At 43.9% G+C, this 26,617-nt stretch overlaps 1 protein-coding gene across 1 annotated transcript in view; it reads left to right on the top strand.

Moving 5' to 3' along the window:
- The window catches only part of hhip (hedgehog interacting protein), a 35,848-nt gene extending 9,930 nt beyond the window's left edge, over positions 1-25,918 (top strand). Inside the window, exons 3-13 of the mRNA XM_076728821.1 lie at positions 1,433-1,577; positions 4,072-4,273; positions 10,431-10,582; positions 11,734-11,907; positions 12,032-12,175; positions 12,387-12,505; positions 14,226-14,349; positions 15,185-15,330; positions 16,500-16,581; positions 22,969-23,117; positions 23,357-25,918. Of these exons, the coding sequence (XP_076584936.1) occupies positions 1,433-1,577; positions 4,072-4,273; positions 10,431-10,582; positions 11,734-11,907; positions 12,032-12,175; positions 12,387-12,505; positions 14,226-14,349; positions 15,185-15,330; positions 16,500-16,581; positions 22,969-23,117; positions 23,357-23,553 (1,634 nt within the window). The 3' untranslated portion in view covers positions 23,554-25,918. The remainder of the gene's footprint in view (positions 1-1,432; positions 1,578-4,071; positions 4,274-10,430; positions 10,583-11,733; positions 11,908-12,031; positions 12,176-12,386; positions 12,506-14,225; positions 14,350-15,184; positions 15,331-16,499; positions 16,582-22,968; positions 23,118-23,356) is intronic.
- Positions 25,919-26,617: the final 699 nt, after the last annotated feature.

Genomic DNA, 26,617 nt, shown 5'->3' with positions numbered 1-26,617 from the left:
TTTAAATGTTTTGCTACAGTAAACCTTATAAAGTGAACTGTTTTGACGTGATAACATGACGATTTTGCATGATCTCTTCCAGTAAATGTGGGAGTTTGTCAGTCTTTCTCTGTTGTTTTTCTGATATGCAGTGGAGTTTTGTTTTTATTGATAGTTTGATTGGGGTTGTATCAGGGTGTGTTAAGGCTGTGTGAGCAGAGCCTCAGCTGAATGAGGGGAATATGACTTTGTTCCTTGAAAGGTCAGGGTTTTGTCATTTTCTGATGGTGAGTGTGGTGCTCACTTGCTTTAAGGTAGATGTCAAATGTTATTGTATTCTTTATATGAGGTGGGAATTGCTAAGTTTTTCTCTTCTCATGCCATGTCATGTCTTCCTTAATCGAAAGGAAACAAGACTGGCTGACAATGACTTTTTTTATCAGACACTCTGGTTGGGTTAGTCTGAATATGCAGTGTTTAAGTGCATAGAGGAAAGGCTCCCTAGTTGTTAAATTTAATCCCCTGAGTTCACTGCCAGGGAGACATTGCAGTAAAAATTGAAATACTCTGACTAGAGTTTGAATGGGATATCCCGTACAATAGTTCTGATAGTTCATACAGAAGACTCTGCTTGCTTTGTACCTCACATTAAAAGTCATGATGTAACTGCCTGTTGATCTTATATTCTGGGGTGAAGGTGTGTTTTTCTACATATAGCAGCACTCTGAAGAGCACTACTTTGGCCATATTACTAACAACAAGACACCAAGCCAACCATCAAATGACCCATGAACCAGCTGATAGAAGATCTTTTTAGTGCCAGAGAGGGAACATTACTGCCCAGATCAAAGCTCATCTTGCTTTGGGTGTATTTCAAGTTCTTTATTATCACTGACTACTGTGTTGCTGAACAGACCCAAAAACCCAGTCAGAGTTTTTTCCATCGGCATCCATTAGGACTAGTGTGCAGTCATCATTTCATAAATCAAAACACTGACAGTGTAAACTTAAATTGAGAATGCAGTCTTTTTGCTCTGTGGAGGAGGCACAGTTCACTGCAGAGCCCTGTCTAATCTGTGATTCATTTGGTTTGGCCCAGTTTCTCCTCACTTGTTCATTTCAGGCCAGTCTAGCTCGGATTTGGTTTGGCTCATCAAGACTAACTCCAACCCTCCTCAGCACACAAGCACATTACATCCTTTCTCTCTTCCTCTCTTCCACTCTTACTCTTTTGTCCTTTCTCGTACATACTTGTGCATGTGCACACATATAGTACAGACACATAAAATACAGATATGCGTGGAACCTAAGTACCATGAAACCAATTTTAGGGCAATGTTCTTTGGATTACCTCGGTTTAGCCGTCTACATGAGCCCAGTGTATGAAGTCATACAGCTATGTACATAAAGTGTATGACCCCCTGTCTATGTCTGGATGTGTTGTGTTTGCTAGAACTGTTCCAAGCCGATGTGGATGAGTTCTGCCAATACTATGGGAGGAGAGATGCCAGTCTGTGCTTTCCAGATTTTCAACGAAAGCAACCACAAGGGCAAGATTCCAACTACTTGGGAGATGAGAAAATAGAAGATATCAGCAGGTTTGTAGTGTAACTTTTACCATGTTTTTCATCCATTTGAGAATTTAGTTATATTATGGAAGATGTACTGTACAGATTGTTATTTTGAACGAGCTTTGGCCAGTTCGTAATGCCTTTCAGCCAAGTGAACTTTTCTTTTCAGGCTTCGTTAGTAGGTATGAGTTCAGATTCATGACATTCAGCTGTGATGTTTTATGTTGTTATAGAAACAGGCGGAGCCACGATCATATGTTCCGGGTTCACTGGTCCATTTTGACAAGGCCCATACTCTCAGACAGAAATGCTATGCCATCTCTCCTCTAATCCTAAAGTTTGTGCAGACTGCATTTGAGCAGCTTTGCTCACATAATGAAAATGCTTATCCTGCATCATTCTGGTTGCCTCCCTCACTGCAAAGGTCTGTACATCACAGAGGGCTTTGCCCTTTTGTCCATGGGGGGATGCCTTTCATCTCTGCTTTTCCCTGAGGCAAGAAGGCCAAGCAGCATGTGCACCTGAATAACAGCAACCGACTTTCAGTCAAATAACTTCCAAAAGTTAGAGTCAGTGACCGTATCCTCTCAGAAGTTTCAGGTAAATGACTGGACTCCCTTACGTAAGATGCTGGGAGAACATGCCAGAATTACGTCACAGTTATTGGCTAATATGTTGGCCTCTGTTTTGGGGAATTAATGGAAGTGCTCATGTGTTCCTTGTGCAATGCACAGAGGGAGTGATGGTGCACTTTTTGGTATTTTCATGGCTGGTGGTTTGTAGGTCACCTTGGGAGCACAGAGAAAAGAGAACAGCAAAGAATCCATCATTATACATGACCTGTGAGCGTGTTTGTTGATTATGAGCTGGTTTCAGTTGTGGCCAATGACATCCTGCATAAAATCTGTGCTCTCTGCACCAAAGTGGCCATGTTGGGAGGTGGGAAAGCCACAGTGATTCTTGGACTGATCTCCACAGTTTGGTGAGGTACTTGCACCTGAGGTTGGACGTTGGAAGTTAGTTAGTTAGTTAGGGATGAGGCATGCAGCCAGAGTTTTTGAATTAAGATGTAAAGGTAGAGAGAAAGGATTAAGCTTGGTTTACGCTTCGGCGTCGCGGCGACGCCGTACCTACGGCGTACTCCCTACGCCGTCACTGAGCATTCATAGTTCTGCGTCGAGGGAACGCGTTGCTCCGCAATTCACCGCCAAGCTGCTAGGGGGGTGTGGCTGTGTCTTTGTATGGTTTCGGGGGGCTCTTGCTGCCGCGAAGAGGAGTTGTAGAGGTGGTCGTACTTGTGTACCTCCTCGATAATTCTTTCTTCTGCTTGGTCCAGTTTTTCTTGTAGCTCTCACCACAGAAACTTTGAAAATGGCGGTGTTGTTGTGCTGCGACCATAGGGCTGCGACTGAACCGAAAATTACGTTCTGAACGGACCAATCACAGTCCTCGACGTTCACGTCACTACGCGTCGACGCGACGCGTAGTCAGGATTTTTTGGAGGTGCGCGTCAGGCTACGGCGTAGGGTCCGCGTAGGGGTCTGCGTCGACGGCGTAGGTACAGCGTCGACGCGACGCAGAAGCGTAAACCAGGCTTTAGTGGGGACAAATGGTTGTGAGTTCAGTGATGTAGAGAGAATAAATTATTTCTAATAATAAATGACTCTGAATAGAATACGTCTATGTGAAGTTTGCCTGTTCGTCCCGTGCATGCGTGGGTTCTCTCCGGGCACTCCGGCTTCCTCCCACAGACCAAAAACATGCTCGTTAGGTTGATTGGTGACTCTAAATTTTCCTTAGGTGTGAGTGTGAGTGTGAATGGTTGTCTGTCTCTATATGTTGCCCTGCAATCGACTGGCGACCGGTTCAGGGTGTACCCCGCCTCATGCCTGTTGACAGCTGGGATAGGCTCCAGCCCCCCGCAACCCCGAAAGGGATAGTCGGGTATAGAAGATGAATGAATGAATAATACATCCTCAGGGTATGATAGTTTTCAACACTGATCATGACTTTTACAGCATAAAACAGGAGTCACAACCAGCCAGGTAGATCAGCATAGAGCACAAAAGTGAGGATGTTTACTGTACGAGACTGATCAAGAGAACTGGTGGATCTGGGATATGAAGCTCAGATTAGAGACTGCAGATAGAAATCACTGTACCTGCTGCCTGCAGATGGGTGTAGAGGGAGGTATACAACAGAAAGCCTTCACACAGCACACTAGTTGTTACACTTGAGATGGTGGTAGGAAGCAGACATGATGGATTTTTCCATTTAAATGTTTCTCCTGGTTAAGAATGTGTAAAGAAAGTCAAAAAACAAGCGTAGAGTATTTGTAAAACTCCAGATCCTTCACCAAATCACCACAAATGTCATAAAAATAATTTTGAAATGTAACTTACTGATTATGTCATACTGCCTTTCAAATACTCCTACTTCAAATTCTCGCCCTTGCCCTTATAAATGGATTATTCACTGCCGCCCTCAGCCCCTGACCTTTTGTATCTCCCTTGTTACCCAGGAAACACAAACACAACTGCTACTGTGCCCAGGAGGTGTTGAGTGGTCTGAGGCAGCCGGTGGCCGTGGTGCACTGCGGGGATGGATCCCAGCGGCTCTTTGTCCTGGAGAGGGAGGGGATTGTCAGGATACTCAACCATGACTTTGAGCTAATCAAGGAGCCCTTTCTGGACATCCACAAGCTGGTGCAGAGCGGCCTGAAGGTAGGAGTGAGCCTGTTAATGTGAGAATATGGATGCACGTTGAGCACAGGTGTAAAACAGGAAAGAGAAGAGGAAATGAACTTGGCTGAGGGACTATGAAATATTGATTGCTACATTGCGAGACCAAGGAAGTAATGTGGTAGAGCCTTGACACAATGCTGTACAACGCAACTGTTTGCACCTATGTAAACGTGTGAGGAATATCTCCAGCCAAGACAAATCCCTTGAAAGTGGTGCCTGCTCACTATTAGTATTTAATTATATAATTACACCAAACAAGCAGTCATTCATCAAATGTGATTGTGGCTAATCATTATGCTATTATCTGCTAATTAACTGTACATACAGCACACATTGTGCTCACTGCTAATTTTCTGCTAATTCTCACAAGATGGGTTAATGGCTTTCTTAATCTCTACCATATTGTTCCTCTAAGGGTTCTGATATCCCACATGGTGACTTACCCAACACTTTACATAGTGACTAACTGAAAACCCCACATGATGACTGAAATGACAGTGAAACAAGTCTCCCAGGTATATCCTTTACTTCAACAGAGATGTTTTTATTGCATGTCTGCAATGTCTTTTTTTTTGCTTTCCTGCTCTTCTAGTGAAATAATGAGGGGTTATGATACATTTAGAAATAATGACGAGCTGAAAGAGTCATATGTCTGCCTGCCAAGAGGGGACATTAAAAGATGATGGGGTATCAAGGGGCAAGTAAACAGGTGTTCTGCTTGTGTTTGGCTTTGCTTCCTGTCTGAGAAAAATAAACACGGACAGGCAGTAAAGAAGAGATTAAAGGTGCACATGAGTAAATCTTCTGAGCCTTTTGCAGATTTTTGGATATTGTTACATCCATTCTGGCATAGAGATGGTGTACTTTCATCCACCTGTGCCTTGTGGTGTGGTTCTACTTGGCTGAAATATTTTGTTCGTGACAGCGGACATACTGCAAGCCTCAGACATAAAGTGTTTGTTATGCGATGTATACAGCAGTTCTAAGAATTCTCTGTGGACGTCTCAATTGCGAAGACACTGTAATCTTCAGAGTAATGTCTCTAATGCCTTGATGATTATTTTTTTTTATCCGTAATCCTCTCTGCATCTTGCATTTTGAATTTGAGAATTGTTCAGAAATTGTTTAGATGGCAGGAGATAGAGAATCTGGGATGTTTAGGGGGCACACTCCCAGACAGGAAGTTTATCTATCACGCATGCCTCCCGCTTCTCCACTGACAAGACGCTTTGCTTATGAGAAGTCAAACAGAGCACAGCAATTGAATATGCAACTGCCCCCTACGGGATACTGTCACTGCTCTGCTGTGCTCCCTTATCGTCATTCAATCCAAACTGGTTGTGGATAAAGCGATCATTATGACAATTAGACGTGGCTAGATCCCCTGCAGGCCCCAGGAGTCCTATTCTGTGATGTTGGCTGCCAGAACGGGCTCCCAGCCACACGGGGTGAACAGAACCAGGGGAGGGCTAAGGTGTTTACTGGCAGCATCAACAGGATGGAGGTGCCTTTATACAGAGAGAGGAACCCAGGCCCCCAGGAGACAGGGCAGATAACGGGTTTATCATCAGCTCCATGCACATGCTTTGATTGTAATGTTCTGTGCTTCCTCCTGGTCTTCTATCCCCCCTCCTTCCACGGATCCCCCCGGTGCCAATTAAGCTGAACTGCACAGAAACAATGCTGTGCTGTGGTGGTGTGGGCTCCTAACTGCGCTGTGGGTGTTCTTCTCCTGAAATTCAATCTCTACACTCCAGACCCCCCCCCCCCCCCCCCCCCCCCCCCGACCCGCCACCCACCTACCACACACACATACACACACATTCACACGCACGCTACCCATGTCATCATCACAGTGGTCTCTCCACAATTGGCTGACATTCACACACCTCTAACATGATGGTGAATTGAAGACAAACCTCCTGCCTGGACAGGGTCCTGTTACAGGATGTGGTTCAGACTGGGTTAATGTAGCCAGCTTTTACTGTTAGTGAAGCACTGACTGATGCTTCATTTTTGAGTCCAGTACTGATACGAATACTTGACATTTAAAAAACAACAACAACAACAATGCAATAACAAGCTGCCAAAATTTGTATATTTTGTATTTTGAGATAATGTTGCTTCAGCTTGGAAGAACAACTGAAAGTGATAAAAAAAAAAAAAAAACAATAGGTCAAACAGTATTCTATATGCAGTACATAACAATACAGTACTTTTATTTAATTTAACAATTTTCAGACAAGTTTGCAACAAAATGCGACTGTCTTGCCTGCGCCTGTGTAAATAGCCAATTAAGGTAATTTGAGTTACTTGAATATTTCACAAAATGTGAGTCTCAGGACACAAAAGCACTACCTTCATTCTGTACAGCAGTGCCACACAAGCACAGGTGTGGCTCAGGAAGACTCCATCTTCTTAGTTAAACGTGTTTTATCGGTGATTTGAACATAGAAGAGTTACTCAAAGCTTTACAGAGGTGTAAAAAAGCAAAAATTTGAATGAAACTAACATGACAGTTATGTACTACTCGAGAAAAGACACTTGAGAGAAGCATGTGTGATAGTGACAGTGAGTTTTATGAATGAAGACATCTGTGAGCAGCAACCCAAAGCTTGACAGTGCACTGACACGTATTAGCCTGTGTAACAGGGGTGAGGGGGCCGGCAATAAAATATTCCACTGTTAAAACAAATAAGTCACAGCATGTTATTCTTTCTGTCCCTGCTCCACTGACAGCTGCTGTGCCTTCTCAGCGGCCATCAGAGGCTCAGTGCTGCTCTCACACACACTCAAATAAGTGGTCTCATCTTCACTATTTACTCTGACTAGAAGCAAAGGCAGGGTCAAACTCATACTGATCTCACAATGATCCTCAAACAGTGGGATGCCTTCAAGTGACAGATGAATGTCAACAAGTAGAGCAGTTAGGCAAAGAAATTGTCTATTCTGTGAGTTTTATGGCCCGGATGATGGATCGTATCTGATTCTTGGTCGGTGGGAGGATTAATATATCACGGGATTGCTGTGCGCTTGTCGTAGGATTTATGCATCAACAGGTGGAGGAGTTGCGGTGGAGATTAGCTTCTCGTTGCATTGAGAGAAGCAGAGAAAACTACACAGGATGTGAAGTATGTCTGTGAGCGAGGGAGGGAGGGAGGGAGGTGTGAGCGTAGACGCATCAGGTAGCCTTTGAGTGAAGCGCATAGACATTGTTTTGCTCCAATCAACTCATGTGGAATGTCTTTCGGCGGAGGAATGCCCACGAGCCAGAGAGGCAGGATCAAAAGGTTCAGGGTAACAATGCCTGAGCGTGCGTGCGTCACCAGGACTCAAAGACAGCTGCCCCTGCAGGATTGGAAATCGTGGCGTGTTGTGTGTCAGTGCCTCTGCCGCTCAGATGGGACCAGCATTCCATGTAATGCACCGTGAGATGTGAGATAACAACCGCTCCTCATCCCTGCACCTCACTTTCCCAGCTTTCTGTGGAATGACGCCAGCACTTTGACAGCGCCAAAGCCGGAGCCCCAGAGAAGAGAATTGGAGGGAAAAGAGGAATGTAGAGGCAGGTGTTTGTGAAAAATGAAGAGATAATTCCTCATGAGAGATTCAATCAGAACCCCCTGCCTGGCTGTGGAAGAATGATGGCAGTCATAAAAAACACAAAGATGTTCAAGGGAAAAATGGAGGGAATGTGTTTCAAGTGGACACAGCAGAGACATTTGTGTAGTTTGGAAGAGGGTTAGAGATGGCAGAGGTTATAACCAGCAACATTAACATCTGCTGTTAAGAAATCACAAAGGTAAATTATTTCTAATATGAAGCAAAGTGTAGTAAAACAGAGAATCCCTCATTCTCATTTATATTTACTGGAATAACACAGCATAATTTAAAGGTGGCAGCTAAAATGACATGACACAAGGCAGAGCAAAAGTCCTAAATCAAACTACAGCTTTTAAACCCACAGTGTCGACCTGAAACCCCTGAAAATTCCCTCTGCAGCTGACAGTATGTGAAACCCAGAGTTTGTACACTCTCTAAATGAGCTTGTTTGTACAGTATATTGGTTTTTGAGCTGTGCCAAGAATATCTTACCTACTGCTGCTCTGGCAGCCATCTTGCTGCGATCAATGCTCGGGAGCCACAGGTTGGCCCTCTGTCTTTTAATCAAGGTGTCTCCTTGGATCGGCTCTACAATGAAAGGCTTTCTAACGCAGTGTTTGTTTCTCGTGGCTCGGATGCCAGCTCCGCTGTTCGCCTGCTGCTGAAGGAGCTAGTCATTAGCAAGGCAGCTAATATTTCAGCCCATTTAACCGCTGTGTATCTTGGTGGTCCCCCTTTGGCTCCGGATCTAGGCCTCTTTGGAATTGTGGTCTTTGACCCACTCCCTATGGTGAGTTTATTTTTGGGATGTGGGTCACTGCATCCCCAAAATCCAACATATGGATCCAGCATTTGAGAGGTGAGGCTGAGAATTTCTCTTCCCAAGATGCAACTTTTTGACATTCTCTGGCAAAGTGCAGTAACCTCTGCTCCGACTAACATCCAGCTGTACAGCGTGCTGCATCCACTCCCAACATAACTCCTTTTTTATTTGACTTCAATGATCTGACATTAAGTAGTATTCAATAAATTCATTGCGGAGGAACTCCTTGCCTTTTGGGGAGGAGATTTATTTGTCAACTTTCACAACATTTCACTTTATATTCAGATTGATAGAACCCCTGTGGCTTATCATGTGGGTCCCTGTTGTTGCTCAGTGGTGCTTCAAGTACATTCTTTTACAAAGAGTCATCTCTTTTGCATTCGCATGTGGCCTGTGTCACTGCTGTGTTTGACTGGGCCGAGTCTAAAGCAGTCCAAACAGAACTACGAGATCCAGTACACCAATTTATGATGTGTGTTCATTGGCCTGTGACACAGACTACACCTATCCAGAGCCTGCCACTTACGCACGTCCAAACCAAGATATTTCTTTTTCTGAATTCCTTTTTTTTAAAACTATTTTGAGTGGCAGCATCTTAAAAATGAGACAGCTGTGTTAACTGCAGACATGACACTTGTTTGCTTGCCATGAGTGAGATAACTTCCCTGCTTAATGCTCACTTTTGCTTTTTTTTATTTTCTCAGTCAAAGAAATGAGAATCAAGCTGTTTAGCAGGGATATAATCACACAGGGACCACTTTATAAACATTCTTCACACCTAAGCCCAGCATTCTGTTCATTCTTTTGTGAAGAAGAAACAGTGAGGGAGAGTACAACATAAAAAAGGGCCGACCTGGCTTGCCTTGCCTGGGGAATGAAATGCTGTAGCTGATTATTACAGCTAACTATGATGGGAGGACCACCAGGGTAGTGACAACTGATGTAGCTGCCTCCGGGGTGAGACAAAGGTTTACATATTACACAAGCAATTTGGATGTTTTCTAAACATATTGCCAAGACAGTGGGAGTTGGCAGCTCTCTGCCCCCTCCCCTCTTCCCCTTCCAAGCCTTGAATTTTGCATGGATTTTGTGTAAACCCGGGAAAGAGTGAGGGGACGTGGAGCAAAAAGCACGGACTGAAGCACTCTGCACTTTTGTGCTCTCTATGAACTGTGAGTGAGCTAATAAATTCTTTCAACCACTCAGCGTAGCATTCACGGATATCCCCCATAGATTACACACACAAATCACTGCACAATGGAGGCCACCGGGAGGGCCTGGGCGTCACAGGGGCCCCCGACCCTGTGGACAAGCACACATAACCAGGCTGCGGAGGGACTGTGTGAAGGCGGGGGGGCTGTGGAGGAGGCGCAGCTCTACCGAGAGTCAAATGCTTTATAATGGTTGGTAATGGTATATTCAAGGAGGTTGGTGAAGGTGTGAAGTGAAACAGGCAAGGGTAGAAAAAGAGAGAATGGGCGAATAGCAGGGGTGTGAAAGGGAATGCAATGGATAAATAAAAAAGGGGGATTAGAGAGGTTGAAGAATTAAAGGAGGTGGGGGATGATGGGTGTGTAGGGGTTGCATGTAGTGGTCCTGGTGATGATGAAGATGACCGAGGGGGGTGATTCCAACCCCTCACAGCCGAGCAGAAGCCAAGGAGGGACATAATTAACTCCTGGATCTTTTGTGTTTCTCATCTGACTGCAGGGTGGAGATGAAAGGGGCCTGCTAAGCCTGGTATTCCACCCCAATTACAAGAAGAATGGCAAGCTCTACGTCTCCTACACCACCAACCAGGAGCGCTGGGCCATCGGACCACACGACCACATTCTCCGTGTGGTTGAGTACACCGTTTCGAGGTAATGGGAGAAGTGTGTGCCAAATGTGCCTTTAATGTGGGCCGTCCACTGCCTGAGAGCCTCCCAGTCTGCACAACATTAAACTGACTCATCTATTACATATTGAGGATTGATGTAGGCTGGACCTACGTTTCTTCACGCAAAGCCCACTAATGTATCCATAAAGATTTCCAGGCATCCTTATTGAAACATACAGGGCAGTATCAGGCGTGATCAGCTTGAAACCTAGTAGAGCATACTTTTTCTGAAGATGCACCTGAAAAAAATCAAGGATTTTGGAGGATTTGGAGAATGTCGATCAAACGTCCCTCCTAACTAACATTCAGTGTGCAGATTTTTGCTGAATATATGATGGGCGTTCATTCGCAGCATCCTTAATCACACACCTGTGATGAAGAAAACAGTCTTCTCTCACGAACGTGTTTAAGTGTTACATTTTAATTTGCATAATCACAGTTGTATGTTTGACGTAATGATTAATCTTAATTACAGTCTTGGCACGCAGTCTCGGTGACTGCAGCGTGCACTCCTTAATTTGAGGGTCCAATAGAGAAATGACAGTTAAAGCATTTGATGATTGTGTAAGAGAGTAATTTTTTTTCTTTGGCAAGCTGCTTTTTAAAAATTGCAGGACTACCCAAAGTAACACATCATGAAATATTTGTTGCTGATACTGTGAAGCCAAATCCTCACTTTGCAGTCGAAATTGTGCAACATTTTGAAGCCTGTGTTACATCTCCACCCACTGTCTTTGCCTTAATGCGACGGTGCAGTAGATTTAGACTAAATGTCTCCAGACAACAAACTATTTAAAGTCATTTAATGTTGAATTGTGTTTGGTGTGTCATGTCAGCGTTTTCCGTGCATTGGTATCATTTCACCCACCAACACGACTATTCTCTAAAGTACTCAGAGACAATCAGAGAGCGTACTCATAGTCATAATCATAGTCATGTCTTATGCAGCATATTTCCAAACATTACCGCCACTTACCTAGAGCCTAATGTTGTGTATACTTGTGAATATTTATGTGTGATTCTATGGAAGCATGTAGGGTAGATATGTTGTAAATATTAGTAACATTTTAGCGCAACAACCATCATTTTCTCACTCGGTGACAGAAAGTCGTGTTATGTTATGCTTTTACTCAGGAAAAACCCAAACCAAGTGGACACCCGGACTGTGCGGGTGCTGATGGAAGTCGCGGAGCTGCACAGGAAGCACCTGGGCGGTCAGCTTCTGTTCAGCCCTGACGGCCTGCTGCACATCATCCTGGGAGATGGCATGATCACCCTGGATGATATGGAGGAGATGGATGGACTCAGGTGAGCTCAGAGGTCTAAGAATCGTAGTGTAATTGATCGAGTGCTGGTGTGTGTCCCAAAGATTGAATCCTCTCCTAGCTCCTGCCATCGTGAAGGTATATTTTGTTTGTGTGTTTGAATGCAGTGATTTCACAGGGTCTGTCCTGAGGGTAGATGTGGACACAGACTGCTGCACATCACCTTATTCCATACCGCGGAACAACCCTTACTTCAACAGCACCAACCAGCCGCCTGAAATCTTTGCCCATGGATTACATGATCCAGGCAGGTGAGTGAAATATTTGATGAGAAACTTCAGCAACGTCACACTGAGGGTCCACCGTTCAGTACTGCTACTGATTCAAACATTTACAGCTCTTTGTTCAGTTAAGAAAAAGGCAATTATCCTGATGATGCTGTTCATTACTACTGTTTTTTTGGAAAGTTTCATAAAGTCAGACTGTTCCTCTTGTACTCTTCGCTGGTATTCTGTACTGTAGGTGTGCAGTCGATCGGCTTCAGACGGACAATGGGAGTTTCTTGATCCTCTGTACAGATGCCAGTGGCAAAAATGCATCAGCGGGAAGGATACTGGAGATTACTAAGGGCAAAGATTATGGTGAGTTACAATTTCCATGAGGTTTTCCAAAAATGTTCAAAATATTTTTAAAGTTTGGAAGGAGTTCATTATTTTGCAACTTTAATGTAGCTCCTGACAAAAATAAAAGAGTTGCTTGAGTTTTGTTTGATGGCATTACGTCTGGGGAAAGAAATGAAAATACCTTAACCTCCCGGGTAACCTTTCAGATTTTTCCTGCTGAAAGTTTCATCTGTTTTTACGAATGTCTTTCATTTTGTAAGAACACAGTGTTTTGGCAACAAGTTCAGAAAACACACCTTGGCTGAGTGCAGAGACAGTGAAGGTTAAATGTAAAAATGATGTGATCGAGAAAGATTCCTCCCCTGTAGAGCGTAGATTTGCCAAGGGAATGTGAGATTGTGTCCACAAGTAAGATTTAAAGCTGTCAACAACAATAGCTGTCTAGATGATGGTTTAGCATTGTTGAAGCCATAGCCGAGAGGGGCCGAGCTCTTCTCACATTGAGAAAATAATCAATAACAGCAACGCCTTGACAATGCTTAGCTTTCTTCTCTTCACAAAAAACCGAATCACTGCTATTTGTTCCAAATTGGACTGGGCCGGTTATCTTTGCCACAATGAGCGATGTTTTGGCAACCCAAATTAGTCCTTCACTCTCCCACTCCAATTCAAAGTGCCAGCTCTTGTCACAGACCAGCTCTCACCTGGCGAGATGCCTGATTTAGCCAGTTTACCCAAACCCTAAAGTGATTGCAGGTGGGAAATGAGCACAGCAAGGCTTGGATCATACATTTTTAAAGGCAGCAAACCTCCATTCATATTTCCCTTTGCCAGGACTGTAATCCAGAAAACATGCTATTTTGCCTCAACACCACACTTATGAATAAAAGATTAAAACAATCTCTTCCAGTTTTGATAAAGACATATTAAAGTCTAATTTAGCTGCCAAGGAAGAAGTGAAATATATTACCATCCAATTTAAATCAAGATTCACTCTTTGCTCTTTTTTCTTATTCCCTAATAGGAACCACTCAGCTGTTCTGTCTAATAGACAAGATTAAGCAAACATGATTAATCTTTTTGATTCCAACATAAACAAAACAGCACTTATTACAACCCCAATGCCAAGAGAGGGATGCTGTGTGAAACATCAGTACAACAGAATGTGATCATTTGCTTATCGTTTTTGACATAAACTCAATTTAAAACAGCCCAGAGACAACATATTTGATTTGAGCTCATCAGCCTCATTGATTTCTGTAAATATCTGCTTATTGTGAATCTGATGCAGCAACATGTTTCAAAGACTGGGAAAGATGTGGAACGCTCCAAAAACACCTGTTTGGAACATTCCACAGGTAAACAGGCTCATCGGTAACAGGTGAGAGGATCATGACTGGGTATGAAAGGGGCATCCTGGAAAGGCTCAGTCGTTCACAGCGAGGATGGAGCGAGGTTCACTACTTTGTGAACACATGATTGGATGAAGGATGTTACTGCATGAGCTCAGGAAGATTGTTGTCAGTAAACACAGTCTGTTTGCAAATGATTGCATTCTGTTTTTTATTTATGTTTTACACTGCATCCCAACGCTTTTGGTATCAGGGTTGTATTATAGGCACAAATTATAGCAATTTATGAAGTAAATCAGTAGAGTTGCAGTAGATTATCTCTGTGGTTTGTCTGCTGGTGGACAGCAGTGTTTAAACTGGACCTTTGCCTCTTTGTGCCTCTCTAGAAAATGAACCCTCCGTCTATGACCTGCAGTCCAGTGGAGGAGCGCTACCTGTGGGGGGCTTCATCTACAGGGGCTGCCAGTCTAGAAGACTCTATGGCAGTTATGTGTTTGGAGATAAAAATGGGTAAGTGTGGTAAAGGGCTGACTGTTGAAACAGTACTGATGAACAATCAAAGTGAAAAGTGAAGTTGCTGCATGTTGTGAAATGTTGATGGGCTTCCTTCATGCTTGATGACAGATAGCTGTATTTTAAAGACACTGCAGTGGCTTTATCCCATCGCCGTTCGTGTAAACTTTATTTATGAGCTATCAGAAACATCTGCAGTCTCATATAGATCAACATATATCATCTTCCTCCTCTCACACTGAAAATCTGTCCCTTGCATCGACATGCGCCAAAGCAAGCACAAAGTTCCATCCACGTGGGGGGAAAACAAGTTTTATGTTACTGTCACCACTACAGCACGGCCCATTCAGTGGAAACGGAGATTAGACATCCTGCCCTGTGCTGTTCACACTTTTCTTTGGTTTGTAATTTATCCCACTTTGCTGATGTCAAACACTGACGCTTGAGTAAACAAAGGAAGTAAATAGCGGCGGGGAAGTACACTATCAGGAGTTGGCACCGTGTTTAAAACAATGTGTGGTCGGTTAATTCTGTGCCTCATTACAATTTGAGGGCACACTGTTGTGGCTAAGTGAAGGCTCCGGCGTGATGTTTGTTTTGAAACTAAAAGCCGAGGTCTTAAATAACACCATGTGAGACGCGGGGTGAAAAAGGACGATGGGCCAATGAACCGTGTTACAAGAAGTAATAGCTGTTTCCACATCTCAACTGTATTTTGTCTTGTGCTGCTGCAAATGAATTGCATTGTGTTTCTCACCCACACAGCGATTCATGAATGTAAGAAATGTGCACAGTGTCATGTGACCTTCTCTGTGTGTTTCGTGTGTCTCAGTAACCTGCGGATCCTCCAGAAGTCTACGCTATCAACGTCAGCAGGCGGTGAGCAGTGGCAGGAGAAAGCTCTGTGTCTGGGCTCATCTGGCTCCTGTGGATCTACGCTTGTGGGCCACATCTTGGGTTTTGGAGAGGATGAACTAGGTTAGTGGGGCAATGATAAGAAACCCATGCTGTCATGCAGGTTCTCTATCTCTTCTTCAATCTTTCAATCAATCTTTTCATCCTTTGTTTCGTTCTTCCTCCCAAATCCGCATGAGTTGAAGCTATGTGTCAGCACATCACTTTACCTCCTGAACCCATAAAGGCTTGTTGGCTTCAAATGATGGATGTCAAAACTGTGGAAAAATCATGGCTTAGAGTTATTTTGTTGTATATTTATAAATGCTCCATACATACATAGAATTTTCCAGTTGGTGATGATTTGCACTAACACACGGTAATGCAACAAATCTGACTGAAAGTCTGGGAAGGGGGAGTAAAACTACAGGGAATGTAATACCCCTCTTACTCTCCCTCTATGGAACATTCCCAACAGGATATTAAACAGTGTGACTTCCTTCTGGATTAATTGTCATTTCCATAAGATAGCAGTGATACTCCAAAGACCCACTTATGAGCTGTATGTTAGGCCACCTACACGGCCATGTTTTCATGGGTGGAGAGATGTGTTACTATTCACCTGGGGGACTGCAGCTTGAAGATAAGGTGGGGTGAGCTGAGGTGAGCAGGCTAATATGATACAGAACATTTTCACCCGCTGGGCCCCACCAGACACTCACAGAATAATTAGCTGTCAGCTCTGGTGTTTCTGATTAAAGTGAAGACATTTGATGTGGATCACTCACACAGCCATCAGAAATGTTTGATCACAGCTCTTGCCAGGTCTTATTTGACGAGGTATTTAAAGATTCCTGCATTTGATCATGATTTGCAAGTGGTGCAAGAATCACAGAGGGGGTGGGCTCGTGTCCCAAAGTATGGGCCCCGAAAGACACGTGTTTACAATTTGTCCCCTTATGGAATTTTCTCGCAGGCTCGTTCCTCATTAAATTATCCGCCTGGTTCCCAGTCATGAGTATCCAATTGTCCCATTAAACTCTTTCTTAAAGTCATTTGGCAAGTGCAGCAATGCAGAAGCTTTAGCCGCACTCCTTGTCCTCATCTCCTCGTGTCGTCTCCTCTCGTCCTCTTGTCTCCTCTCCTCATTTTTCTTGCACGGGTGGCAGACAAGTTGAATTATCAGGACGTATGCTGCAGATTAAAAGTATGTAATGCAATTAAATGCTGATGTGGCTGTTCCTCTCTTGCAGGTGAAGTCTACATACTGGCAAGCAGTAAAAGCATGGCGCAGTCACACAGCGGGAAACTCTACAAGCTGGTCGACCCCAAAAGGTACAACCGTGAAGTACATTTTGTTTTTCTCAGCGGCGGTTTGTTTCTCATTTGGAAAGTGGCTTTGAGTGAGCCATATTCTTTCAGCTGTCATATGTTTGTAGACTGTGGCGGTACACTTAGTTCAAGAAGTAAGTGATCCCTCAGTACTTGTACATGACATCTAATGAGACAAACTATCCCACCATCCCTAATTCCATGCTGGTTTTTGTTTTGTTTTAAGACGAACCCACACTGAGTATATCATGCGAGATCCAAGACTCTCATGAAACAGTGGATCTATAGTTAACCACATTTTACTGCAGTGACGTCTTTTCTTGCTCATTTTCCTCCTCCAGTCCTCACTACTTATACGTGTCCCCTCAACACACACACACACACACACACACAAAACAAATCGCTGGGACCAGGACTTGCCTTGGCCAAAACAAATGCTGAGCAGTAACTGGAGAAAGAGCAAAAAAACTTCAAAATGCTGGCGTGTGTAGTTGATTAGCTGGCTGTGTTCACCTTAGTAACTGCTGCCTGCTGGTTATTCTCAGAGCGTTTGACAGCTGGGTTTACTCTGCAGAGCGTAAGGAACGCACAAAGGCACCTGTTGTCAAGTACGGAGACCTCTGCATATTTTATTTAATGTTGAAGCACACACACACATCCATGCATATAAAGTGGGGCACATTTTGTTCATCATTATGTGGACACAGCACGCATACACACGCATCAACTTTACTTTGAGTGGTTCAATCCAGCCTATTTCCGTGCGGTCTAATGCTTAATTAGTTGATGTTAAACAACTGGAATGTGGGGGGAACATGCACGCGAGTGCAGCTTCATAATTCAAACGTGTGTACGTGTCACTGTGTCATAATCCTTACCAAATGCATCCCCGTATTAGAAATCACTCCAATAGTGATGGATCTATAAACTGTTTGTGCAAAGCCAAGTACATGTGAAAAACATTTGTCACTCAAGACAAGAAAATATGCAGACAGGGCATGAATTCATCCCGCATGATACAGGAGGGATGTGTAAGTATTAACATGTGATATATTACCCCGGCAGTAAGGAAGTCACTGCAAACAAGCAGATAAGTTGACTTTGTAAATCAATCCAATTGCATATTAAGTTTCAAGCTGAAGCCCCCCACCCCGCCGATGCTTTTACCTATTGTCTTATCAGCATTCGTGCAGGAAGTCGAGAGAGAGATCCTGCAGAGTTAGACCCATCTGTTCAGGAAAAGTCACAAGAAAAGTCCCAAATGGATAATATTTCTTCAGGCAAGTCAGGTTTGATTAAGACAGGCAGATAAAGTAAGAGAAGCAGACTCTGAGAGAGAACTCGCATGCCTCAGAATCACAATAGAAACATATCCGCAGCTGATTATTCCTGGGCGACGACAGTGCCACCCAGGCATTAGTGCAATTAATTACACCACAGATGTTTCAAAGGGGCCCTGGTGGCCAGCTCCGTATTTATGTTTTCTGGCATGGCCGCTGGACGCATTTCTCCCAAAGAACAATTCTTTCCACCGTCAAGTGGACTTGTTTAGTCTGTGCGGACCCTGTGGTGTTGGAGTCTTGACTCCTAATACGCTCTGGCTTCGTTATTATGATCTTGTTACAGGGGGATAGAGAGGGGGTGACAGGGGGAAGTAAATGGAGTAGCTAACGTATCTGACCCGAGCGCGTTATCAAGTCTGGTGGTCTTCCTCCTTTTTTCTTTTCCATACTGCAAGGACATCTGGACCCTAAAGCCCTCACATAAAGAGATTTGTTTTAGAGTATGGTGGTTTTTGTGGTCCAGTATAGCATCTAGTGCTGTGTTTTGATCAACTGTGTGTTTGGGAACATAGAGGGGGAAAAGAGGAACTGTTAGGGAGAGCGGTAAAGGCTTACAGAGAAACATCAGCCATAAAATCCCTCAGCAGTGTTTGTGTAAACATGTCCTGGCCAGATGACTTCATTTCTAGGTATTTGTTTGTCAGTTGGAGTACCCCTCCAATAATAAATAGGCCACCATGCATTTTGAAACACGCTGAATGTGTGTGGTGTGAGGGTGTATGTGAGTGTGAGAGACAGACAGACAGAGGGCAAGACGTGGCTTGTTTGTGGTACAGCAGCTAGATAGAAACATTTCCAGTCATATATCTCTCTATATCGTGACCAGTTGAATGCTTTTAAATGGACTTCTGAGCTTAGATTCCCTTCACCGTGTGTCGTAAGAATGGGCATTCATGCATGTATGTTTTATCCAAGGCAATATGTAAAGGAAACACAACACACATAAATAATAGAGTAATGTTTGTAGTAGTAGAATATGTAGTAAAATATGTAAATGATGTCATCTTCTTTTGCTTTTCAACAATACTTCTTATATTAGCCTCAAACATACCGCAAAGCTTTAGCCCTCAAACTGAGTGAAACTTCTGTCCAGTTGTGATTAACCGTGCGCAGACACACACACACACACACACACACTGTAAGTAGGTATTCATGCACAAGTTGAGCTACTTCTCAGTCCCACTGAGTCTGCATTTGATAACATAATTATTTACACAGTGGGGGCATTATATTTATGCCAGGAACAAATAATGCTGGAGAAGAAACACACTAACAAACAAAGATATTATGATACAGCACAAGACGGGATTTGTTTCAGCCCCTCTGTGTAAATACAATACGCCATGGGAGTCGAACAGTAAAGTTGCATGTTTATTATAACATAATTCAAAAGGCACATGCTGCACTCCGTCCATGAGCTTGGACAGAATCAGCCTTGCTCTTACAGTTGGTCTTTGGCAGCAGCTTAATTGAAACATATAGCGCCAGCCCTCCTGCTGATTTCTGCTGTCGAATGCAGTTTGCCGTCTCTGTTTACTGTTGCAGCACCTCTCCACAGAGAAGAAGGGAAAGCAGTATTTCGGAGGACTTTTCACACTTTCAGGTTTTGTCAGCTGCAGGCTGGGCTGATTGAATTACAGCAAGCGGAGACCTTAAAAAGACACAGTGAACTTCGAATAGGGTCCTGGGACCTCCTTTATGAACTGCATTAGCCATGGAAGTCACAAATCACTGCATGTACAGCAGAAGGAGACTGCGGGTGCTCGTTTGTGGATATATTTATCTGCATGTGTGCCTCTCTGTGTTTTGTGCATACAGATATAAGCCGTGTGGGTGGTGGGTACACGCGAACATGCACATCTGTGAGCCTGTGTGAGCGTGTCGTACGCTAGCCCCCAGCACGCTGCAGAAAAAGCCTTTTCTTTATTTTCCTATCCCTCCTAAATCTTCCTACATCTCTGCTGTGGTCCTCCCCTTGACAAAGCTGCTTGCCAGTCGCACTGAATAGCCCTGGCTCCTACAATACACAGTAAATTTCTTGCACAATTAAAACAAGGAATGAAGCTACAAAAGAAGCCCCCAAACAATGGAGTCGGATGACAAAACAGCAAAAGAGACCACACTGGGCCGTTTGATTAAGCCATTGTTAGGGCGCACAATGTACACCACTCCACAGCCCTTTTCTCACATATACCTCGTGTCAATCAAACGGGCCCTGCGAGCCAACAAGCTAAACACACACACACACACACACACACAGACAAACATAGTAATCAAACCGATCGGGAACAAATCTGAGGCAGAGCATCCGCACGGCTCTGATGGCGCAGACCTGAATGGATGTCAGTGTTAAGATATGTTAATGTTCAGTTTTGAGCACAAAGCGACGCTCTGAACCCGCGTTTGTCCTCTTTCCTCGCTGCCTTCAGTGCGCCTCGCTCACTTTCCACTCTGCCTTCATTTTAATTACGACCCGATCTGCGTTTTATGCAGCTTTCTGATTTTCGCCGTCATCATCACCTCTCCCTCGGTGCATGTAACTACCTCATGTGCGAGCACTGTCGCCCTTCTCCCACTCCCTCGCTCTCACACATACACCACCCCTCCCAAAGTTGATAAATTCCCACAGTGGCTGTTGACCCAGCTGCCTTTGTCAAGTGGCGCTACCAGCAGGTGCTGTTTTCACAGCCACCCTGGCAGTCGTACAGACTGTTTAGTAGCGCTGCTGACCCCTGCCTGCTATTAACAGTGTTAGCTATAGACCCCCCAATCCTCCAGGGACTCTTACTCTTTCTCTCTCTCCCTCTCTTTCTGTTTGCTTCCCTCCTTCGCTCTTTTTTAACTACATGCAGCCTGCAACAACAAAAGCCAGCGTGGATGGAGTCTGGAGTTGGGTGCTGATGGGAGCATGGGAATCAACCCCCCCCACCCCCACTCCCCCCACCCTCCCCTCCATCCTCCAAATTTAAAGCAACTTTAACGCGCACACACACACACACACACAGTCACAGTATTGTCACTGCCATCACTCAGTGTGTCTGTCAGAACATTGGAAACACATTTTTTAAATAGGAAGGAAATGCTTGCACAGTCAGATAAATACAGCCATTTATCCACCAGCTGGCAGATTTGTACTTAAAGCTAAGATGTGTATCTTCCAGCACAGTCAGTCCTGTACAGCAGGTCAGAGCAGGTGAGACCCATCGACGTTTCCCCACAGCAGAACACTGAAGCATCAAAGAGTGAAGCACGGTTAACTAACTTCAGATTTAATTTAGAATCACCATGGTTGCATGTCCTAAACTCAGCCTAGTTTTGGTTTCTGCTGCTGATTGACCATTTTTCCTCTCCAGCCGTGATCGATGAGGTCGGCTCTCCCCTGGAGTCAGCATACAGTATATACAGTAAACACTCTCACACACACACTGACCTCACCACTCATACCAGCATCAATCCACAGGAGTCCAGTTACCATGGCTGGTTATAAAAGTGTGTGTGTGCGCAAAGTGTGTTGCCTCAGTAGCTTTTTACCTCAATACAACAGACTGTTTACACATCTATATCTCTCCCTCTCTTTCACAAACACACACACACAAATATGTGTGTGTGGGCCAGCGGGCAACAGGCGCTAACAGACGCTTCACATTTGAACTTGATTACGCACTCGGTGTATTATTTCCAGATTTGTAGAGCGTGATATGAAAAAATTCAGTTTCAGCCCATTTGCTGATGTGCGTGTCTGGATGTTTGTCTTAATATGGAATGATCACAATATGTTTCTTTGGTGTTCAGACTTCACGCATATGGTGTGGAGATGTTTGTGTTTGTGTGTGTCTGCATTTTCCAGATCATGTTTATATCTGCGGGAGCCGCGCGTTAACCCTATGTGTTGTTTTGTTCTTCAAGTAGGGAGAATTTAAGGAAAACATGAGTCAAAACAATAAAAGCACCACACTTGACATGGAATTCGTCCCAGCTGTACAGTTGAAATCCATCTTCGGCCGTGGATTCACAATTGACTCGCTGTGAATTGATAATATACAGAAAAAATTACAATGCCTCAATGACAAATCATTGGAAAACGGAGAGAATCTGCACAGAGACACATGTGCTTACAGATAGCTGCCGAGCTTAAAATCTATGCTTTAATGTGCATCACTTCAGAGGTACTGTCCCACTTACTTTACATATTGCTGTATCAACAAAAGCTGACAGCCCTGCGTATCATCTGTCATCACAGACACATATGATGGCTGACTTGTTGATCCTTCTTGTACTCTTCAAAAATAGCTTTACAGTAAACAAATGACCACAGCTATCACAATACATCAAAATGAAGTGTGTAAATAGAACGTGTTTCATACAGTACTTCCACCAGTCACAGTATAGTATTACCGTGTGCCTCAGCGGGAACAAGCCGGATGACGGTTTAGTTTTTCTGCTCTTTGTTCTGTCAGCAGCATGTTTTTAAAAACGTATGAATGGATTTTGCACGAAACTGTGATCTGGCCAATAAGAACTGATGTGTGCTGGTGGGTGTGACCTCACTGAAAACTTCTGAACAGACTTGTTTAGCGTAAAGAGGAAGGGAACCATCCATTGCTATGCCAGCCAAACAACCTGTGGACCAACCCTGCTTATTTCTCCACTTGGCAGAACACAGAACGAATCCAGATCTATTTTTTACAGGACAGTTCTTATTGTTGGATGTGTCTGTTGCTTCACTTAAGACCCCCCAAAAAAGAGAGAGTTAACTTTGTGACCTTAAAGCCAAAGATTTTTATTTTTAGTATAACTCCCAATTAGACAGCCAGAAAGATGACCACCAGTATTTTGGTCCGTAGCTCATACTGTTATTACATCCCAACTATTTGTCATGAAGCTGCCAATATTTAAAATTATCCTAAACCTGATGTTTTAAATTAAACTCCCTAAATAGCTTCAATTGTGAGATTGCTAATGTGTCTCAGTTCTGCGCTAATGTCATTCATTCGCATGCTTGTGTCCCCCACATGTTGACCTTCCCTCCTTCTAACAACTGTTGCAGGCCTCATGCTCCGAAGGAGTGCCAGCGTCAGGTGGAGCCTCCAGAGCTGCTGATGACAGCTTGTTCCAGACACTGTAAGAACGGACACTGCACTCCCACCGGCAAGTGCTGCTGCAGCCCCGGCTGGGAGGGACCCTTCTGCCGAGTTGGTGAGTGCCTTTCAGTACATTTGCGTGCGCTGCTTCACGAGTGGTATCATCTGTACAAACAGCCATGTGTTTTTCCTCTCCACATGTGTGAACGAGGTTTAGCGATGCACATGCACAGTAGGCCTGCTGCAGCTTTTCTTCAAAATGGTCGAAAAAGCTGTTTGATCTTTCGCGTCATCTTTTCTTACTTTGCTTTAGACCTCACTGTTTTCATCTCCTCTCTCTCTTTGTGGTCGTAGCCAAATGTGAACCAGCCTGCTGCAACGGAGGAGTGTGTATGGAGCCCAACAAGTGCCTGTGTAAGAGCGGCTACTCTGGGGCGCAGTGCGAGAAGAGCGAGCGGGGCATGCCCAATGACCAGGAGAAAGACGGCATACTGGACCACATCATCGACATGACCTCGTACCTCCTGGACCTGACCAGCTATATCGTATAGGGGCGCGCAGAGGGGGGCTGCTCCCCGCTGTCATCCTCAAGTTGACACAAATCTACCTACCACCACCAGCAGACTCTAACGAGGTGTCCTTAATATGGCCTCTTAATCTCCCTCACACCCACGCGGGCATGCACACACACACATACACACACACACACACACACACACACACAAAGAGACACCCACAGGATCCCCGTCAGACTGCTTTTCATCCTCATCACCGAACTCTTCCTCTTCCGCCTATAAGCTACTCGCTCTTGAGCACCAGGCCTGGCATCCAAGCCGTGTTCACTGACCGGCAGACAGCCGCGAGACGATCGACAAGCATGGCCAAGTTACGGAAGTTCCACTAAGACGTTTCCTCTGTCGCGCACGGCTGACTCCACACGAACAGGAACTCCACAGGAACAGACCATATTAACTCAAGACTTTGGATCTTTTCAGGGGTGATCTGTCGCCTTACGCAAGACCCCTCAAAAAATGGAGCGTGAGGCGTTTTCACTGGCGACAGCTGCTTGTTCAGGGGTCCTTTAAGGAGTCAAAATTGTAAAGGGTGGCGTGGCTCGAGATCCAAGTTGGTGGTCCATTCAAAACCCAGCAAAATAGATGTTGACATACACAGACTGAAGGAACACTCAGACAATGAGAGTCACATAGAGCCTGCAGTGCTTTGTGCTATACTATTCTAAAGGCACTAATACAAGAGACATGAACCATGTTGTCTCATGATGTTGTATTTAGTTTGTGGGCACATTGTCATAAAAAGCTATAACAGTATACAGTATGTATACTTCGTTTTGCAACACTCACTCGCTACCAATGTACAGAATGGATCTACGACAGAGGACTGTTACCGACACAGAAACAGCAGCGACTGAGCGACGGTTCGTCAAAGCCAGTTTCACACAATCTGAACGGAGTCTCCGGCTCCCATGCACTGTATTCATTTTTTTTTTTTTTGTTTCATTCACTTTATTATTCAGAATGAATTTGTCATTAAAAGCGCAATGAGAGTAGTTTCACATACACACACACACACACACACACACACACACACACACACACACACCCCACACTATCGCAGGTATGGTCTCCTAGACAAGCTCCTTCCATTGCGTCACACACTGAACTCAAAACTACAAAGGGAAGAGATTGCGCGGTGATGTATATTTCCAATAGAGCTTACCTAAGTACTACTTAGCATTGCAAAAAAACAAAAACAAAAACAAAAAAAACTATAGCATTACTATTGTTATCATAGAGGAGGGTTTATTTTTTTAAGCGTAATAATATATGGGAGAGAATGGTGTTTATAGAAATCAGTTTTACACTAAGCTTGTCAGTTCATGTCATTTCATGTTCTTGTACTTATACATATGCAGCTTTTTCCTCTGTTAAGAAAGACACGTGAGGTGCATAAAAGTAATGCATGTCTGTGCCTGCATAGAGTAATTGGCAGCAGTTGGCTGAATCCATCTAATTCTGTTCCCTGACATGTGGTTTCATTACCACTGTCTGAAATGTGTCTCCGCCGCGAGATGATCAAAGATCCCGTCGGGCCACCAAGTCACTGTGGAAGCAGTTCACAGGCCGATCTTATCTGTGGAGAGCAGACTTGAGATTAACCTAAGGATCCGTCTAATGGACGTAAGGTTGAACGGTACACCCTAATGAGCATCTGACTCCTGCATGCAGTCAGAAAACAGTTAAACGCAGACTGGGATTGTCTGGAGCCACATTAATGTGTTTTGTCTTTTCGGATGCCAGACTGAAGTTCAAACAGATGCGGCATATACAGCACGCACGCATGTCCATACTCTCTTAAACTAGTAACACGTCTTATTAAGAACTCCACATTTGATCTTTTGCCATTTAAATTCCATAAAATGAGTCTGGACAGAGCCATCAGTCATTGTGTTTAGCGGCTTTGAAGGCCAACGGTTGCAGTTTTGCTTTTATTTTGAAAAACACATTTTCAAGTATCACGGTTAATCGAAGCTCAGCGTCCCTAAAGGTGTATTCGTCCCTCATCTCCCACCTCGCTTGTGTTTGCTGAAATAAATCAACTCTACCTGGTCAAAATGGAATTCATGCTGTAAAATGGAAAATTCTAATTTTTTTTAGCACTTAATGTGAAAGTTGCATTGTAGCTGCTGAGACGGCGTGGTGTGAATAGAATAACCATTTTCATTATTTAAGTAGTTACACAAATAAAATAATTATTTAAGTTCTCTATGTTGTTTTTACCATTGTACTGTATGTGACAATTTTTTTTATTCCTGTATTGTAAATAAAACTAGGGATAACTTTGTTTCTCTACAGAAATATCAATATGTCTATTAAAATTTATAGCATGTCTGAAAGGTTTGTCTCTCGTTTGTTTTTGATTTCGGTTCATCTCCAAAGACGTTTCCTGTGCAGGTTAGTACTAAAAAAAAAAAAAAAAAGCTCAATTTAACATAAGTGTTTATTCATTTTTCAGGCATCATCAGAAACTTCACTCCACGTTCTCTCTAAGTTGAATTCTATGCTTGCCTCCATGTAAATTCTTCAGCTGACTTCCTGCTTTGTCGAAATGACTGCAGGTTACACTAATGACTGCAGTGAGTGGAAGTGTCCCAGTTATTCCCCTTTAATTTCTATATTTCTTCCTATAACAAATTTCACACTTCATGACATTCTCATGACCTTCATTAGCAGATCGAAAGCTGTTCAGTAGAAGTTTTGTTTTTCTGAACGCTTTAAACCTGCAAATGTTTGTCTCCACCTCCTGGCAGTGAGAGTAATTACACAAACACTGTTGACGCGCTAATGACACTATAGTTTCCGCCATGGTGGAGAAGAGATTTACCTGGGGGTCAAAAGCTTAATCAGCATTTTGTGGACTTGTTTGGAAAGGACTTGAATTACAGACGTTCATTTAACTCCAGCTTTAAGCACGCGTCCATGCCGGCTAGCATTGGCTGGACAAACCACTTCGACTGAGGAAGATCATGCGATATGATGGAGAGCTCCTCACACTGAACCATGTGCTGAGCTCGTTTTGTCAAGGTAAAGAATTAAC

Source organism: Chaetodon auriga, chromosome 4 (genome assembly GCF_051107435.1).
Source record: "Chaetodon auriga isolate fChaAug3 chromosome 4, fChaAug3.hap1, whole genome shotgun sequence".
Taxonomy (NCBI): domain Eukaryota; kingdom Metazoa; phylum Chordata; class Actinopteri; order Chaetodontiformes; family Chaetodontidae; genus Chaetodon; species Chaetodon auriga.
This window is presented reverse-complemented; position numbering and strand designations above follow the sequence as displayed.